Source organism: Thalassophryne amazonica, chromosome 19 (assembly GCF_902500255.1).
Source record: "Thalassophryne amazonica chromosome 19, fThaAma1.1, whole genome shotgun sequence".
Taxonomy (NCBI): Eukaryota; Metazoa; Chordata; class Actinopteri; order Batrachoidiformes; family Batrachoididae; genus Thalassophryne; species Thalassophryne amazonica.
Window position 1 is genome coordinate 25,189,505 of NC_047121.1, and position 20,633 is coordinate 25,210,137.

The 20,633-nt window shown below is 40.2% G+C and overlaps 1 protein-coding gene across 1 annotated transcript in view; it reads left to right on the forward strand.

Annotated features, from left to right (window-relative positions):
• Positions 1-20,633, forward strand: part of vrk1 (VRK serine/threonine kinase 1) — a 40,290-nt gene that overhangs the window by 8,485 nt on the left and 11,172 nt on the right. Inside the window, exons 3-10 of the mRNA XM_034159438.1 lie at positions 2,015-2,070; positions 7,037-7,106; positions 7,782-7,869; positions 10,149-10,257; positions 10,486-10,578; positions 13,328-13,460; positions 18,265-18,385; positions 18,485-18,543. Coding sequence (XP_034015329.1) covers positions 2,015-2,070; positions 7,037-7,106; positions 7,782-7,869; positions 10,149-10,257; positions 10,486-10,578; positions 13,328-13,460; positions 18,265-18,385; positions 18,485-18,543 — 729 coding nt within the window. The remainder of the gene's footprint in view (positions 1-2,014; positions 2,071-7,036; positions 7,107-7,781; positions 7,870-10,148; positions 10,258-10,485; positions 10,579-13,327; positions 13,461-18,264; positions 18,386-18,484; positions 18,544-20,633) is intronic.

The window sequence follows — 20,633 nt, forward strand, 5'->3', positions numbered from 1 at the left end:
TTTGAATTGATTACATTTGTCATTCATGTTGGATGAAGTTACTGTGTCTTCAACTTGCTGTTTTTTTCTGGCATTATATCCTTTGAATGCCATGCCAGACTGCTGTCAGTATTTTGTTAACATTACGTTGGTTGATTTTTGCACAAATGATGACATCTCATAAAACATCGCTCTGAACAGATATAGCATCATTGTAGGCAGTGTTGCAATTCAGCGAACATCCCATCCATGAAATCTTACGAATTTATATGAAATGTCAACTTTTGTAATTGGATTATTGGTTGTGTTGTGCTGCTTGTGGCAGTAAACTCACACAAGCGGCTGATCGCACGGCAACATCGATTCACAAATGTGGGTCTGTATGCTTTTAGGTTAATTTTTCAAAAAACCTAGTAGTCCATTTAAAGAAGTGTTTGGGAGTTTTTTGATGTGTTATGAATCAGATTCACTCAGCGGTGCTACCAGCCTTTGTTTTCGACTGCCATGTTCCACACAATGATGCACTTTGATTATGTCAGTAAATTACCTCAGTGGAACAGTGGCCGTGTTCAGACGGCCGATAACAATCCCAAGCATATCCGATTTAAATCTGATCTCATGTTGCTTTTCTGAACAGTGAAATGTGCATGAAATCTCTTTCCGTCCTCATTCGTAGGTAGTTTGAAATGGGATTTGAATCACATTTTTGCAAATCTGTTTTGGTCTGGACCTTCAGATCAGATTTCGGGTGTGTTTTGTCATGCTATGAAAAGCTCCTCCTGTGAGCTTTAAAGTAGAGCTGTGACTCTCCCCCCCACCTCTCACAGCCGGGGTGACAGGGAGAAAACACACACACACACACACACACACACACACACACACACACACACACACACACACACACACACACACACACACACACACACACACACACACACACACACACACACCTATTAAAAAAAAACATTGCCAACACAGCCACAAGTGTGTGCATCACAGTGCGTTGAACATGCATGGCACATGCAGCAGTTGCCTGTGTGTGTACCACTGGGCAACACTTCAGGTTTGTGCCTCATTCTGTTCTGTCCACATCATTAATGGATTTTATTCAACACTTGACTCCACGCTATGTTCTAGATTTGATTGCGAGTTAGTTTGCGTTACTAGTTTGCACATGCATGTGCAGCCATCAACCGCAAACAGCAATAACTGGACGGAAATGGACACCATCCGATGCGGTGCAGCAAGCTATGTCCTTGCCCCAGCAAGCTATGGACATGGCACAAAGACATCGTAGGACATCAAATTGCATTTAATTGGGAAACAGGTGTGAATTGTATCGGCAGTATCGTCATGTATCTCTGTATGTATCGTATCGGTGGTAGTGTATCGAGGTGCGTATCGAATCATTGTCAGTGATGAGATTCACATGCCTAATCCAGATCCATCAATGGTCCATGTGAGTAAAGTTAGAGTGTGTAAGCTGCAGAGTGACACTGACAAAAGCCATGTGACTGTTCCCATGTGTCGGACTGCATTACTATAGCTCCTGTGTGAGTATAAATGTGGCTTGTTATGGGACATACAAATCTGATCTTGTCAGTTGCTATACTGTGAGTAGTCAGTGAGATCAGATTTGGATCAGATATGAACTGGCAGTCTCAACTAAGCCTGAGATTTTCAAAATACACACAGCCACTGCACAGTCTGCTTCTGTGGGACTCTGATCTATGTCTCATTGTTGTCTGTTGAATTTTTCCCATCATTGCAAACAATAGGTTATAGTGGTTGTTTAGTTGCAAACATTCTGTAACATAACAATATTATGTCAGTCTTTTGTTGTGCCTTCTGTTCTGTCTTGATAGATAGAACAGACAAAGTAGATGGTCACCCCACCTGAGGCTGGTCTGGTTGAGCTTTTTACTTTGAAAATAATAATTAAAAAATAGGGTCTTTTTACTTACTACCGCTGCCAATGTGCTTGCTCATGGGTTAAGTAAGGTCTAACATTTTGTTTTTTGTTTTTTTCCCTCAGCTGATGTGAATTCTGCAAAGCCTGTAGGTGCTGATGCGCCGTATGTCATCAAAGTGGTAAGACTGAAGTGTGTAGCCACACACAAACATGCACATGTGGAAGCAGAAGTTTTCTTAATCTTAACCAATAAGAGCTAGTGTTTGGTTCTGAAACGATGTTGTTACACACAAGTATGTCAGCTTCAACACTTGTCAACAAATGTTTATTATATATATATATATATATATATATAAAATATAAAGCGGCTTGGTTTGCCACACCCAGGGATATGTGTGAAACCTAACACCCTATTACTGTGCAGGCAGCAACTTGCCTCATTTAGGGGTCTGAGCACGGTTTGAAAAAAAATACATGCCCAGTCTTTTAATCATGGAAATACGCTACACACTTTCTTCAAATTGGCGATTGTCAGTGCTCTGTTACTGGGCATGTTCAGACTGTTCTGCTGTTACATGTAAGGAGTTTTAGTTGAAATACATTGTGATTGGACGGGACATTTTGTCGTATGTGTAGCAGATGAAACTTTTTTTTACTACTGAGCAAACATCGTTAGACTTTTTTAGGTTCAATGATTCCACGGCGTGTAGATGTTATGGCGTCAGTGACCCCATGGCCTTGGTGGAGGTTTGCACTCTCTGAGTGCTTCTAGTTTTGTGTGTTTATATACATGCTTCTCATATATTATTGAAAAGCTAGCAAAAAATAAATACTAATAAAACTGAAAATGCAGTTTTTGGAACAGAATAACACCTATGAACTTATTTCGCAGACATTAGCATGTTGATGTCACAGGTTGGTAGCTACCTGCAAAACTCTTTCGTTTGTGTGTAAATATATCCTCTTTGTCATATATTATGTAAAAGTGACTGAGAAATAAACACTTTTACAACTGAAAACACTGTTTTTAGAATCTAATAATAACTCTGAAGTGAGTTAAAAGACATTTAGTACATGTTAGCGTTCAGTTTAGTTTTTGAGTGGCGGGGTGACAGCCAGTCAGAGTAGAGCCGCACTGTGATGTCACAGTCTGGTTGCTAGCTGTAAACTCTGTTTTATTTGTGTGTAAATATATCCGCTTTGTCATATATTATGTAAAAGCAAGTGAGAAATGAACACTTCTAAAACAGAAAACACTGTTTTTAGAACCTAATAATACCTCTGAAGTGATTTAAAAGACATTCGTTAGTTTTTGAGTGGTGGCGGGGGTGACAGCCAATCAGAGTAGAGCTGCACCGTGACATCACAGTCTGGTTGCTAGCTGCAAACTCAGTTTTTGGAACCTAATAATTATTTAAACAAATGTAAATTATGAAGAACACAATGCTCATATGGCGGAGGGTATTTTAGCTTTGCGTTATATTTTATTTATTCATTTATTCATGAATGAACAAATTTTCTGGCGCTTATCTGGTTCTGGGTCACAGTAGCAGCAGAGTCCACAATCTCCTCTCCTTGGGCAAGTACTCAGAGGCTTTTCCAAGCCAGCTGGGATCTATAATTCCTCCATTGTGTCCTGGGTCTTCCTTGGGTCCTCCTAAGTTGGACATTGCTGCAAGTCCTCCTGAGAGGTGAAAGTTTTATGTTTTGAATTTCTGTTTTGGAAAAAAATTCAAGGCTGTTTATGTGAAACATATAAGACTGGAGAAAAAAAAAGTGGATAAGAGTAGAAACCCGCTGCTTTATTTGTGGGCCTCTGTGAAGACTTGTACACTGAAAGTACCTAAAACTTGTCTGAAACAAACTGTGACATCACTGGAGCAGATTTCCGTGTAAATAAAGGAGTAATACTTAATTTCATGGAATATGTTTATTTTTGTAATCTTTAAAATTGTCCGTAGGTGTGTGTGTGGGTGTGTCTGTGTTTGTTTGTCTATTTGTGGCCCTGCGACAGACTAGAGTACCGTCCTGGGTGTACCCTGCCTCGCGCTGTATGACTGCTGGGATAGGCTCCAGCCCCCGCGACCCTTAATTGGACTAAGCGGTGGAAGATGGATGGATGTTTATTTTTGTTGTTTCTGTAAAAAGTCAGCTGATTTGTCTAAAAAAAATAAAATAAATCCCATCCTCCTCTCCTGGTGAGTGCTTGTTATTGGCGTCCATTATAAGCTAAGTTGTTAGCTGCTTATTGTCATAAAAACAAATCTCAGCAGCGCTCTTTACTTTTGAGAAAGTGCTGAGATGAAGCACTTCTCTGGGCTTTCTCAGCACATTTCTGTGGGCAGGGGGAACCCGTCTACACCCAGGGGGAACCCCTCTACGTGCCCACACTATGGAAATGCTCTGGAGTCAGTTGATCCATAGAAAGTGAATGTTGTCTCAGATTTACCTTTATTATACTGAGCTATTGATACATTCACACTTGTTATTTTTAGATATAAACACTGTGTTTTGTGGTAAAATGTTTTGAAAACAATGCACACTTCCATTGATAGTCAGAGGAGCCTGATTTTTTTTTTTTTTCAAGCTGTACTCTTATTGCTATAACATGGAATTTTTCAACCAATCAGCGATCGCGCAGTACTCCACTTTATTTCTCAGTCAATAGCTGTGTTGGATGGGTGAGTCATTTGATTTGACTTTGTAATATATGTAAGGAATGCATAAAATATACATGAAATAAAATTGCTTATTTAGAGAGAAGAAATTAATTGTTGGCAGTTGTCTATATTATGTGGATTGAGGAAACCTTTCTTTAATTGTGGCACCTAATTGTCATGTAAGATAGTACACTGAACAAAAATATAAATACAGCACTTTTGTTGTTTCTCCCATTTTTCATGAGCTGAACTCAAACATCTAAAACATTTTCTGTATACACAAAAGACCTATTTCTCTCAAATATAGTTCACAAATCTGTCTAAATTTGTGTTAGTGAACACTTCTCCTTTGCTGAGATAATTTCAGTTCACTTTATTTCAGTTTAATTTATTTCATTTATATAGCAAGGTGCTCCACACAAGTAAGGTCTAACCTTGCCAACCCCCAGAGCAAGCACACAGGCGACAGTGGTAAGGAAAAATGCCCTCTGAGGAAGAAACCTCAAGCAGACCAGACTCAAAGGGGCGACCCTCTGCTTGGGCCATGCTACCGACACAAATTACAAAACAATTCACAAAACAAATATGCAGGAAATATTGCCGGTGTACAGGACAGGAGGGTATCAGAAACAGGCACCACACCCATCTCTGGATGGAGCCGCATCTCAGAGAGGGAAAACATAAAAACAGAATCAGACATCTGAGAGACAACAAATACAGTATAATTTGTCAGCATTAAGCAACAAGAAGAACAAAAGAAATACTAAGGTGATCGCTGGCCACTAGCCCTAAGCTTCACTGAAAGACCCAGACTTTAGATAAAGTTGAGGCCGCGGCCCTCTCCGCTTCCTAATAAAATGAATTTAAAAGAGTAAAAAGCATAGTAACTATGCCAGTATGCTAGCCATACAAAATCCATCTCACCTCACAGGTGTGACATATCAAGATGCTGATTAGACAGCATGATATTGCACATTTGTGTCTTATGCTGGCGACAATAATATTTAAGAGAAATGGGTCTTTTATGTATATAGAAAAATGTTTTAGATCTTTGTGTGTAATCCAAGATACCCAACAGTGGAATCTTATTTCCACCACTTGTATCCATGATCTTGTTTGTTTATCATTACCCAAAGGGTATGACCATAGGTGACAATAGGGGTGTTAATTGATTGGGAAATTGAGAGTCGTCTTTTCTGGTTCAGCTCTTTCTTCACCACGATGGTTCAGTACAGCATCCACTGAACATTAGCGTTTCTCTGCAGCGAGAGGACAACCTTCCAGAAGGACAACAGTCTCTGCAGCTATCCACCAATCAGGCATGTATGGTAAAGTGGCTAGACAGAAGACAGTCCTTTGTAAAAGGCACATGGCAGCCCAGCTGGAGTTTGCCAAAAGACACCTGATGCCCACACCACGATGCTGCCACCGCCATGCTTCACTGTAGGGATGGTGCCTACATCAGTTTGGAGAGGCAGCACTGGTGCACAGCCATTTTCAGATCTCTCCAGAGATGTTCAACCAGATTCAGGTCCGGGTTCTGGTTGGGCCACCCAAGGACATTCACAGAGTTGTCCTGAAGCCACTCCTTTGATATCTTGGCTGTGTGTTAGGGTCATTGTCCTGTTGAAAGATGAACCAACGCCTCAGTATGAGGTCAAGGGTGCTCTGGAGCAGGTTTTCATCCAGATGTGTCTGTACATTGCTGCATTCATCTTTCCCTCAAACCTGACTAGTCTCCCAGTTCCTGCTGCTGAAAAACAGCCCCACAGCATGATGCTGCCACCACCATGCTTCACTGTAGAGATGGTGACTGGTTTCCTCCAAACATGATGCCTGGCATTCACACCAAAGATTTCAATCTTTGTCTCATCAGACCAGAGAATTTTGTTTCTTGTGGTCTGAGAGTCCTTCAGGTGTCTTTTTGACAAACTCCAGGTGGGCTGCCATGTGCCTTTTACTAAGGAGTGGCTTCCGTCTGGTCACTCTACTATACAGGGCTGATTAATGGGTTGCTGCAGAGATGGTTGTCCTTATGCAAGGTTCTCCTCTCTCCACAGAGGAATGCTGGAGTGCTGACGGCGTGACCATTGGGTTTTTGGTCACCTCCCTGACTTAAGGCCCTTCTCCCCGGATTGCTTGTTTAGACAAGCGGTCAGCTCTGAGAAGAGTCCTGGCGGATCCGAACACAAGTTTTATACTGATACCCTTCATGATGCAACTGCACATTACATCTCATGATGTACAACAAAATATTCAGGAATCCACAACTAGATTGCTATCTACACCAAATTTAGTGAGTTATTTGTCACAATAAAACTTTCTCATTTTGCAGTTTGTTGATTGTGTGAGTGGTTTTGAAGTAATTGTGTAAATGATCACATAACGTCCATTTTGGAAGTAAAGCACAACTTTAGTGCCATTTGAAGCCAAAATCTGATTTTATTTATTTATTTATTTTTTTGTCTGTTACTTTTTTGGACAGGAACCCAGTGACAACGGACCACTGTTCTCTGAACTCAAGTTTTACATGAGAGCTGCTAAGCCTGATCTGAGTAAGCCAATTCACCATGCATGAACACACAAACACCTACAAGAAGTGTGTCACTGAGCCATGCATAGCCTTGTGATCTCAGCACAACACAGTCTCTCACCGCCAAGGCAAACAAATAAAAGCAGTGCAACTTTCTTAATTAAAAAAAGACAATCTTGTAGCCGAGGCATGAAGAGGCCCTGCAGAGGAGGACTCTACCCAACAGCAAGCTTTTGGTGGCAGCGCCGTTGGCCCCCAGGCTGCCGCTTTGCATTTTATATAATAACAATCCAAATGTCAGTCTCCCCTGACAATTAACTGTTATATTACTAAGGAACCAAAGGCTCATATTTTATTCATGCTGGAATCTCATGTTGTTGGTAAATATTTGTGCCACCAGCAGATTAGCTCGCGGCCACGTTGCCCGCTTCCCCCTCACTTAATTGTACTCTTATTACTTTAAGTATCACAGCCTTCACCCACTTACACAGCAACTTTTAACAGTATGTTCAGAAGAGGTTGGAGGAAACTACCTTATATATTGTTCATTTCACAGATCTAGGTCACTTAATCCAGTGGCTGTACCTACATTTCAAATATATATATATATATATATATATATATATATATATATATATATATATATATATAACATATTCTGTGCAAGTGTTGACAGGTTTCTTGTGTTGTGTTGCAGTTCAGAAATGGATCAAGTCTCGCAAGTTGAAATATCTGGGGGTTCCCAGATACTGGGGCTTTGGTCTGCATGAGAGAGGAGGAAAAAGGTAAAAATAATCACCGCTGTTTAAAGGAGGGAGGACGAACCAAGCAGTAAACTTTGTTGGTCTCACTGTGAGCCTTCCTGGAAATCAAAAATACTGCACTTTCTTGACTGGCCACTTGACTTTGGTTCCAAAACAGAGTAGAGAAGCTTGAATCTTCGACTGGACTGGGTTGCTTGACGCGAGGACGTTTCGCTTCAAATCGCAGAAGCTTCCTCAGCTAAAATTCTTGCTCTGGTAGTCTGACTTCTGTCTTGACCCTTGTAGAGAAGACCAAACAGAAGCCACAAAAGCTGGAGTTTTAAACCTAACCAGACCCCTTCTACCGAGAGGCAGACTGCTATAGGCTAGTGACTAAACAATTGCTTTAATTAGCACCTATTATGCTCTAGTTAGCACCCTCCTAATGACAGGGTAGCTGTCCCTCCTAACGATGGGACTGACGCCTCTCCTGACGGCTCTCCTGATGAGTCTCCTGATGACGTGAATGACTCATTACCATGAACAAAAGACTGAAACTGCTTTGACCTGAGTACCCCATTGTAAACAGGAGACAAAGCGTGTCTCAGACCCCCTCCCCGGTTAAGGCTGGGTTTCAACTGTTTCACATACAATGCCTCCTTTACCACTCTCTCAAACCATTTCTTCTCTCTGGCTAAGATTTTAACTTCCTTATCCTCAAACGTGTGGTTCGTGTTTTTAAGGTTGAGATGAACTGCTGACCGAGGTCCACTGGCGCCCTCTCTGTGGTGTTAGTATAGCCTTTTGTGTAATGGCTGCTTAGTCTCACCTATGTAGTGTTTGTTACAGTTTTCCTGACATCTGATAGAATATACTACATTGCTCTGTTTGTAACTAGGGATCCTGTTAGGGTGTACTAATTTCTGTCTCATGGTGTTAACAGGTTTAAAGTAAACTGAATTGAAAGCAAACCATAAAACACTAAAACAAAAACAGAGTCTCATGCGGCATTAAAAGCCTGGGAGTAAAAATGGGTTTTAAGATTGGTTTTAAAAATGGACAGTGAGGGAGGCTTGTCTAATGTCCAATGGTAACTCATTCCATAGTTTTGGAGCAGCAGTAGAAAATACTCTGTCCCCTCTGAGGTTCCGTTTGGACCTCGGTACCTCCAGGAGCAGCAGATCAGCTGACCTCAGGCACCGAGCAGGAGCATAGGGTTGAAGGAGCTCAGAGAGGTAAGGAGGGGCGAGACCATTTAATGACTTAAAAACAAATAAAGGAATCTTAAAATGGACTCCAAAATGCACAGGCAGCCAGTGGAGTGAGGCCAGGATGGGGGTTATGTGCGCCCTCTTACGTGCTCCAGTTAGGAGGCGAACGGCTGCATTTTGCACTAGCAAGAGACGTGTGAGGGAGGACTGGCTGACTCCAGAATAGAGTGCGCTACAGTAATCCAGTAATACAGTAATAAAGGTGTGGATCACTGTCTCAAAATGCTTTTGTACAAGGAAAGGCTTCACTTTTGCCAGCTGCCTATTCTGAAAGAAGCTGGACTTCACAACAGAACTAATTTGCCGATCCAATTTAAAATCACTGTCCATCATAAAACCCAAGTTTGTGACTATTGGCTTTACATAGTCTGCCAAAGGCGCAAGTGTCCAAGAGAGCCGCTGGGGCCAAACACTTTCACTTCTGTTTTATTTTCATTAAAATTTAAAAAGTTAAAGCCCATCCAGGCTGTGATGTCTTCGAGACCTGACAGATGCTGTGTGAGTGAGAAAGAATTTTTTTCTCTTCAGTGGCACATATCTGACTATCGTCTGCGTAACAATGAAAAGAGATGCCATGCTTTCTCAGGATGGAGCCCAGGGGCAATAAATACAAGGAAAAAAACAGTGGCCCCAAAATGGAACCCCATACAACAGTAGAGCAGACCTGGACTCCGAATGAAAAGGGAATTCACCCCACAGTTGTCCAGACTGCACATTGGAGATTCAACCCTAGATTAGGTTTTTTTTTCTTCAGTGACAGTCTTTGTGTGCCACTCAACCATGAAGCTGTAACTGATGATGCAGCAGACAAAAGTTGCACCATGCTCAATCTCTCCACAGCTGAAGGAATCTATAATTCTTCTGAGTTGTCTTGTTGCCTTCCCTCATTTGTGTACTTGTGCAGTTGCACAGTTTTTAGAACTACGTGCTCTAGATAGATTTACCACACAGGGCCATGCTGTTTGTATAATATGTCATGTTAACACCACCAACAGTCTCATAAAGAGTTTGACTCTGTAATCATTAACAAAGAACTCTACCTGTCTTCAGCTATAGGTTCATGGTTATTGACAGGCTCGGGACAGACCTGCAGAAGAAATTTGAGGAATGTGGAAGGAGGTTCTCCAAAAAACTGGTCCTACAGCTTGGCCTTCGCGTGGTTGGTTGTCTCATGAAGATATTTTCTTTCTCTGACACCGTCAACTTAAATTATTAGTCATTTATTAAAGTGGATTATGTAATGAAGCCATGCCCATTCTAAAATCAGACTGAATTCTGTCGTACGTGTCTCCATGAACATTAAAAGACAAACCAATCAACAAATAAATGTCGTTTGTGAGACACATCACGATGTATCATGACATTTAGATTTTGTTGTTGTTTTTAGGTGGACATTCTGGAGTACATCCATGATCATGAGTACGTGCATGCTGACATTAAAGCATCCAACCTCATGTTGAGTTACCATGATTCCAACCAGGTCAGTCACAGTTATGACTACCAATATGTCATATGTTCTTTCAGTACATATGTACCCTGGCTTTGCATTTCTTCATGTTTGAAAACTACGTTTTCCCGTTTTATTAGATTCAATTAAGGCTAATAAAAGAATGAGGGTGTGCTTATATATGTGTGTTTATTTGTGTGAGGAGATTAGATGGCAGCATCAGTTTTTTCAGCAAAAAGATGGGGGTAGGGACAAATATTTAATTTGAAAATGAATAATGTATCATTGGTGGTGTTATTAAAGAGCTATTTATAAATGACAATTTAAAATGGGTCCCCAAGGATTTTCATATTAAATAAGGTGTGTGTGTGTATGTGTGTGTGCGCGCGCTCTTTTGCTTTGCCTGGGGCTACTGGGAGTGTAGGTTTGGTTTTCTTATGCTTGTTTCTTTTTTAATTTCAATTTCGTATATAAGGGTAATATGAACCAAATAAACATAGTAAAGTCAGAATAGAATCTACTTTGGTTTAATCAAACAAATAAGAAAAATACACATTTGCAGAAGTGATGGCCAAGCAGTAAAGTGCGCTTGTTTCCAATATGGAAGGATCCTGGTTCAAAGCTACCCCTGCCCATACTCTGTGTAATGTGGATTTGCGTCAGGAAGGGCATCTAGCATAAAACCGGTGCCAAATCAACGTGCAGATCTACTTTGGCTCAGCTGTTGCGACCCCGAGTGAAACAAGTGAGAAGCAGCCTTACTTTTTACTAGTAACAGTAAAATGTACAGTAAATAATGGCAGAATGAAATTTTGTTGATACAGAGATAACTACATCAGTATATTCATAAGTTTCTGCTGTCACCTTTTTATGCAAGTTGTTGAAGGAATTTGTTTCATTTTCTGAAAAAATATAATTTCTTAGAAACCGGTATCAGGTTAGTTTTAGTTAAACTTAACGATGCATTAAAAATAGGTCCCACAACAATTTGTAAACATATTAACAAGTGAGTGAGTCTGTGAATCTTAACCAGTGATACTGGTGAGTCATGACTTATTTATTTAGTGTAGCAACAGCTGTCAAATCTGGCAGCCTGACTCTGAATACAGGTGTTTTAAGGTGAGATGTTCGAATTTGAACTTCGCCCTGCCTCTGTGCTTGAACAACGCAGTGCCAATACTTTGAGTTGGGTCCTTAGGTACTGCATTGTGACTATTTAATGCTACTTGTTGTTGTTAGACCTTTGACTGTTCCTGTTCATTGGGGGTCACTAGCACAGATCTGCATCGGGATTTGGCACATTTTACGCCGGCTGTCCTTCCTGATATAACTCCAGTTTCACCTGGAGAAACGGACAAAGCCCCTGGTCTTCCTAAGAGGTCTTCCATCAAAGTATGAGCCAGGACACACTCTTCTTACTTTCTGAGATCTGACGGGATCCGGTGTTGCAGACTGAACAGTCCACCCCTAAAAATTGGTCCACCCTGCCTCCACTGCGCATGTGTCATTTCGGACCACAGCAGCATGTTTGGGATGGAGTCTCTTCACCCAAAGCGATCAAATGGATTAATGGGATTATTAATTATTGTAATTATTTGGATTATTGTATCGCGAGAGTCTGCCAAACAACCTCCTTCCCTCACTAACGGCATTAAAGATGGTCGTGGCTAGGTCTTCCAGCATGACAATGACCCGAAACACACAGGCAGGGCAACTAAGGAGTGGCCTGGCCAGTCTCCAGACCTGAACAGCTCCCTCCAAAGATTTTCTATTGAGTTCAATAGAAAATCTTTGGAGGGAGCTGAAACTCTAAACCTGAAAGATCTGGAGAACATCTGTATGGAGGAGTGGACCAAAATCCCTGCTGCAGTATGCAATTGTGGACTACAGGAGCTACAGGAAACATATGCTCTGTGTAATTGTAAACAAAGGTTTCTGTACCAAATGCTTTTTGTTGTATCAAATACTTATTTCATGCAGTAAAATGCAAATTAATTATTTAAAAATCATACATTGTGATTTTCTGAAATTTTTTTTTATTTTTAAATTCTGTCTCTCACAGCTGAAGTGTACCTACAATAAAAATTACAGACCTCTCCATTCTTTGTAGGTAGGAAAACTTGCAATATCGATAGTAGATCAAATACTTATTTGCCTCACTGTATTTCAACTTATGAGTAACTTACAAGAAATATGTCAACAATCACATACCTTACCTACAGCTTATGATCCGCGTACGCGGGACGTATGAACCATACGCTGGCATGCGTCGAAAATAATGTGCTTGCCCAAATTTTTTTGAGGTACTCGCTGTATTACAACGTATATCGGCGTGCTTTAACGTGCTCTTAACTTAGACAAAACCTAGCCACAACTTATTAGACTTACTGTACGCCAGCGTTTTTAATACGCTCGGTGTATGCTGGCTAAATTGTCAAGGTGTGATGTGTTTATGTAATGACTATAAAATTTTCACTTTCTGAAATATCTCACAAAAATATTGAAGTTTTTTAATGATATTCTATGTTTTCAGATGCACCTACGTAACTTAATGAACTGTCAATCATGAGTCACCTGTGTTTCTTAGCATGGAGTGTAAATTGTACTGATGTGGATCTAGAATCTGGTTTTGCAGCCAATGTGGATATCCACATTGGCTGCAAAACCTGATCATTTCCATGATCCTAGGTCCATACAACAAAATGTAAAAAAAAATCAGATGGCCACTGCTTTGTTTGTGTATCTGTGTGGATGCCTGAATCTCTGTGTTTGTCAACTGTAGGTTTACTTAGTGGATTATGGACTGGCATATCGGTACTCAATAGATGGAGTCCTGAAAGAGTACAAGGAGGATCCTAAGAAGTGCCATGATGGTACTATTGAGTTCACAAGCATTGATGCTCACAAAGGAGTAGGTAAGGAACAAAAATGAGTCATTTACAGTGTATCCCAGAGGCTGAGAATTGACTTGTGGTGGTGGGCAGCATGATGTGTGATGAGCAGATTCACAATAAATTAGTCAAACAAAGGTTTATGAACTCTGCATATTTATTAAAAAGCATAGCACTGGTCAACAACAACAATATCACTTAAAAAGTTTTCATATCTCAAAAACGTAATGTGATTGGCAAAAACTAACACCCCCAAATTACCCAAAATCCATTGAAAAACTTGACGTAAGAAAAATCATGTTGACCAGTGTTGTCATTTATTTGTTTTTTACACTACAGTCAAGGGTCATAGGGGGGCTGGAGCCCATCCCAGCAGACACAGGGCATGATGCGGGGTACACACTGGACATAGTGCAGCAGATAAGTGAATATTTACTGAGGGATCCTTTAAATGGTGATGCAAGCACCAAATTTGACACACATACTCCAGAGACATTACTCTTTTAAAAATGCAGAGTGGCCACATGAACTTTCAATAGGCGGCCAAGAAGGGGTCAATTGAAGAATTACACAGGGGTCGGTCAAAATTTAAAAATTTTCCAACCATATTATTTGTCTGATCATACAGATTTCAAAAAGTTGTAGTTTGGACTATCTGTGAATGAATGTTATGGCGTTATGGGGTAAAAACAGCAAAAACACTGAGAATGTTCAATTTCAGTTTATACAGGGGTCAAAAGTTAAAGTTGCTCCAGTTTTTATTAAAAAGTGATGCAAATTACTGGTTGAACTAATAGGATTAATAAATGTAATAGTTTTGACTCTGTTGCGTGCTTGGTTTGCAAAGTAAAGGTTAAACAGTGTCGGCATCCATTGGATTCTATGACATGTGACATATGCTACCCTGTAACATAATAACTAAGCATGATACATGATGCAAACTATTCCTTTTTAAAACCATATCCACTCAACTAATAATTTGCATCACTTTTTACCAAAATTAGAGCAAATTGAAATTGACCTTTGTCACCATTCTTGCTGTTTTTATCCCATAACTCCATAGAATTCAGTTACAGACCGTCCAAACCATACCTTTTTTGGAATCTTTCTGATCAGGCAAATAATGTGGCATAGGTTTCAATATGATTGGAGCATTTTTAAATTTTGACCCGTGTGTAACTCTTCAATTGACCCCTTCTTGACTGCCTATTTAAATTTCATGTGGCCACTCGGCATTTTTAAAAGAGTAATGTCTAAGGAGTATGAGTGCCAAATTTGGTGCTTGCATCACCAATTGAAGCATTTTTTTCAGTTACCCGCTGCACTAACAGGACGCCAGTCTGTCACAGGGCCACACACAGACAGACAAACTCGGTTGCACACACACACACACACACACCCACACGCGCACACCTGCAGTCAGTTTAGAGTCACCAGTTCATGTAACCTGGATGTCTGTGGAAGTGGGTGGAAGCCAGGGCACCCAGAGGGAACCCACACAAACATACGGAGAACATGCAAACTTGACAGAGAAAAGACCACATGGAAGTGAACCCATGACCTTTTTGCGATGAGCTCTGTCTTTGGGGGTTTTACACCAGAGACTTTGGCTTGGAGTTGAGTACACTTGAGGCTAAATTGTGAACACTATGTCGAATAATCGAGCACATATAAATGAATTGTGCCCTTGTCCACTTGAAAAGGTCGTCAAGAGTACGGCTGTGCACTATACAATAATATTGTGATTGGTGTTTTAACAATATGCCATCTGATGGTATGAGTATTAAATGACTTTGTCCATGCATTCAGAGTCCACACATTCACTGGATCAAAGGTGCGTGCAGCAAAACAAGATTCACAGTCACATGATTTCTCACCAGCAGGGTCACCACAACACAGGTTAGCACTTAGCATGATTGAGGTTTAAAAAAAAAAAAAAACAATTGAAAAAAGACAACATGCAAACACCTCTAGCCTCACAATCTCCTTCAGAACACTGAGTTGTTACACGTAGATCAGCCTGACTAGCATGGAGGTGGTTTCGATTTGAAAAGACTGTTGTTGCTCCAACAACAGAAATTAGCAAAATATGTCTCACATATTTTGGGGGAATGGTGCGGAAGGGGGGCAGCTTTTGAAAATTTAAACTAAAAATTGGCCATTGTACCCAAGGGGGAAAAGCCAGGTACGACAGCCCAAGTCCCTTCATCATGTCCAAAAGATAGGGGAAGTTAGTTGAGTGGGCAATCTCATTCTGGGTTTGCCAGTACATGGCCCTCAGTGAGGCAGTCAGTGTCCGTGGACATTTTTAAGTCAAGACTTAAAACCTATTTTTGTTCTCTTTCTTATGAGTAGTTTTTATTTTGTGTTTTATTCTTTTACTTCTATTTTTAATTAGGTATTTTAATTTTTTTCTTTTTATTTATTTATTTTAATTTTTTATGTTGAACTGTTCTGTGTGAGGCACCTTGAGATGGCTTTTGTTGTAATTTGGCACTTTATAAGCTGATTAAATTGAAACTGAACAACATTTTATTGAGTCTTAAAGTAAATAAATATGAAGTTGGTTACTGGATCCTTAAACTCTGGACATAATAAACTCTACATGGTGGATCCTTTGATTTCTGGACATAAACAGAAATAAAATGTTAGTTTTTGTCAAAAGCATTTCCTTTCAGACATTATTATTGGCATGAATGTCTTTCCATATCTGAGCTGAGCTCTACAGCTCGCTGCGCTCCACGTCAGGTTCATAAAGAATGTAGGACGTCTCATTTTGGGAGGAAAAACGTTTTAGTCAATTGTAGTTTGTCTGTATTGCAACGTTTGTAAGAGGTGTCATTTTATTTAAAGCAGCAATTCGTTTTGAAGTTATTAATTCTGAGCGGACTCTGTCTCAGCAGAGAGCCGCGCAGCGTTTGGAGCTGTGCGGAACGGAGGACGATTCTTGTTTGTTGACTGAAACAAGACAAGAGTCCTAGTAGTTAGCGACTTTAATACACACAAAAATGACTCATGATATTTTAATGGCTTTGAGAGGGTTTAAGAAGCGGACTTACAGCTTCTGAAGAGCAGCGAATCAAAGAGCCATGAGCCATTGAATCGAAGCATTGCTTCATTCACGCTTCAAACTGGAGTTGTGCTGTACAACCCCTGGCAAAAATTATGGAATCACCGGCCTCGGAGGATGTTCATTCAGTTGTTTAATTTTGTAGAAAAAAAGCAGATCACAGACATGACACAAAACTAAAGTCATTTCAAATGGCAACTTTCTGGCTTTAAGAAACACTATAAGAAATCAAGAAAAAAAGATTGTGGCAGTCAGTAACGGTTACTTTTTTAGACCAAGCAGAGGAAAAAAATATGGAATCACTCAATTCTGAGGAAAAAATTATGGAGTCACCCTGTAAATTTTCATCCCCAAAACTAACACCTGCATCATATCAGATCTGCTCGTTAGTCTGCATCTAAAAAGGAGTGATCACACCTTGGAGAGCTGTTGCACCAAGTGGACTGACATGAATCATGGCTCCAACACGAGAGATGTCAATTGAAACAAAGGAGAGGATTATCAAACTCTTAAAAGAGAGTAAATCATCACGCAATGTTGCAAAAGATGTTGGTTGTTCACAGTCAGCTGTGTCTAAACTCTGGACCAAATACAAACAACATGGGAAGGTTGTTAAAGGCAAACATACTGGTAGACCAAGGAAGACATCAAAGCGTCAAGACAGAAAACTTAAAGCAATATGTCTCAAAAATCGAAAAATGTACAACAAAACAAATGAGGAACGAATGGGAGGAAACTGGAGTCAACGTCTGTGACCGAACTGTAAGAAACCGCCTAAAGGAAATGGGATTTACATACAGAAAAGTTAAACGAAAGGCATCATTAACACCTAAACAGAAACAAACAAGGTTACAATGGGCTAAGGAAAAGCAATCGTGGACTGTGGATGACTGGATGAAAGTCATATTCAGTGCTGAATCTCGAATCTGCATTGGGCAAGGTGATGATGCTGGAACGTTTGTTTGGTGCCTTTCCAATGAGATTTATAAAGATGACTGCCTGAAGAGAACATGTAAATTTCCACAGTCATTGATGATATGGGGCTCCATGTCAGGTAAAGGCACTGGGGAGATGTCTGTCATTACATCATCAATAAATGCACAAGTTTATGTTGATATTTTGGACAATTGAAAGGATGTTTGGGGATGATGAAATAATTTTTCAAGATGATAATGCATCTTGCCATAGAGCAAAAACTGCAAAAACATTCCTTGCAAAAAGACACATAGGATCAATGTCATGGCATAGGGTCAGTGTCAATGAGCAGATCTGATTTGATGCAGGTGTTAATTTGGGGGATGAAAATTTACAGGGTGATTCCATAATTTTTTCCTCAGAATTGAGTGATTCCATATGTTTTTCCTCTGCTTGGTCTAAAAAAGTAACCGTTACTGACTGCCACAATCTTTTTTTCTTGATTTCTTATAGTGTTTCTTAAAGCCAGAAAGTTGCCATTTGAAATGACTTTAGTTTTGTGTCATGTCTGTGATCTGCTTTTTTTTCGACAAAATTAAACAACTGAATGAGCATCCTCTGAGGCCGGTGATTCCATAATTTTTGCCAGGGGTTGTAGAAACGGTTGATTACACGGTCCAAAATTATATCGTAACGGACCGTAATGCAAGTTTGCGCTAGCTAGAACCCTGCAGGTCTATTCTTATGGTGGTGCAGACTTAAATTACAAAAGCTGTTACTGTCCACCTACTTATGGACCAGACTGCATCTGTTGACCGTGTTGCTCTTGTATGCTGATTCCAGCTGCATGCAGGCGGGGAGACCTGGAGATTCTGTTCTACTGCATGGTTCAGTGGCTGTGTGGCCGCCTGCCTTGGGAAGGCAAGCTGCAAGACCCCATCTATGTTAGAGACTCCAAAATCAAGTAGGACAATCAACTGACAAATGCCTTTGTCTTATTGTCTTAATGCCCCAGTCATTTTTGAACTTCCTATCAGAGAGAAATCATCCTTCTCTCTTCCAGACATCAGGAAGACATCTCTGCCTTCATGGCAGAGTGTTTCTCTTCTCAGGATAAACCAGGTAAGACACACACGCACACACAGCAGATGAAATGTGTAAACCTCAGCTTCACATTTCTCTACAAGAGAAAATATAAGAAAAACATTACATTAACCATTTAGGTACCATGACCATTTTTATATATAGTCCCTTTGTTGTCAGAGGCCATAAGTAAATCCTCATGGATAAATCCACTCTAATCAAGCTGAAATTCCCCAAAATAAAAATACTTAAAATTTACAGTACCAGTCAAATGACTGGACACGCTTTCCCAATCAGTTGAATGGGAACATGCATGGGCTGGCTTGACCCTATTTTTACTGTTGGGTAGACTTGTTTCCATGTGCAGTGAATGGGGAAACTGTGTCCAGACTTTTCAATGGTAGTCTATATTTTTGTAAATGTATTAAATTAAATTGATGTATATAAAATCTCCCAAAGAATAAAAGCTAACTATAATTATATTAATTATTATAGCTATAATTGTTGTGGGGCTGAGTGTGATTAGATTAGATAGAACTGTTAAGACACTGACATCACACCTATCTCAGCCTGAGCCGAGTTCCTCCATTGTGAGCAGTGGGATTTATAATGTGGCTCAAAAATACAAACTTGCATATTACATGTTCATATCATTCCATACATGTTTTTTTTTGCCAATTTTCTTGCCCAAACTAAAGCAAAACCATTATGAGAACCCCCTCTCAGCCTTTAAACGTATGATTTAATACACACCCAAACTAAACTTGTCTTTGTTCATGCTTCATTTATTCTGCCCAGGTCATACATGCTCTCACCCATGCTCCACTTCTTTATCCATATGTCTGTTGGCCCTGCGGAGACACACTGATACACAGAGAGAATCAGACATTTTAGGTGCTTTATGTATTGGATTATTATTGTTAATTTTTGGTTATAAATATTTATGCATATGTACATTGGTATTTAATTGTGTCTTTAAGAATCTAAATGAATTTTGAATATCCAAAACAGTTTTGAAAAAAAATCAGTCTGTCACATTTTCATGTCAAGTCTGGGAGCATATGCTGGCATTGCACTTCAAGTATAAAGAAATATGCTACATGGCCAAAATGTTGAAGCTGGTGCTCTCACACAATGCAAGTTAATACTTATCTTAATCTGCCTAAGTAACTGCTTGTTTGACACAAAGTCATTCCAGTGGTACCCGAGGATACTCGAAAGATCCCGTACCAAGTATATCCAGTCATTGCCTTAATTCAGTGGTTAGTGTCCAGGTCTCACAACCATAAAGTAAAACTGGTAGCACCAGGACCTCAAACACTTGGGCCTTTAGCCTCCTGCAAAAATATTAGCATCACCAAACACCATTAGCAACCTCAAGACACCATAAGCTTTTTCCAGGCGCCTCTCGATCTCAAAGGCCCAGGACCCAGAGCCGTGAATGTTACAGCTGAAATAAATGACGGTCTCTACAATTTTAACACTTCAGCAGCATACAGATACACTTCTGATGACTGAGTCCCGGGAAGTTATCAAAAGCCTGTATCCTGATCCAGAATAATCAAAAACCCAGACACTCCGATTCCTGTTTTATCAAGTGCTGTGATAAGGTTTCCATTGATTCTGTAAAAATCACAGCATTGTCCCGCTCTACCCAATGCCCAGAACACATCCCTGATGAACGCCAGTCTTTATTCCACTTTGTACAGCACTCACAGTATGTCTGTGTATAGGTTGGGTAATCCCTGTCCAGATATTCAACCCTAACAAAATTAATACTTATTGAGAATGAAGCTCAATATTGTAGATTGAGGTACTTTATTGACTGTATTTGAAATATTCTGTCTCTCTTAATTCAAGTGGGCCATTTCATTCAACTATATTTTCTGTTAGGTAAAATGATTAAACAAATTTGTGATGAGATTATAAGTATTTACTGTATACATACATACAGCAGGGGTGGTGGCCAAGTGGTTAATGCGCTTGGTTTCAGTTCAGAAGGCTCCGGGTTCAAATCCCACCCCTGCCACATTTCTCCATGTAATGCGGAGTTGCGTCAGGAAGGGCATCCGGCGTAAAACCTGTGCCAATTCAACATGCAGATCCACCTTGGATTTGCTGTGGCGACC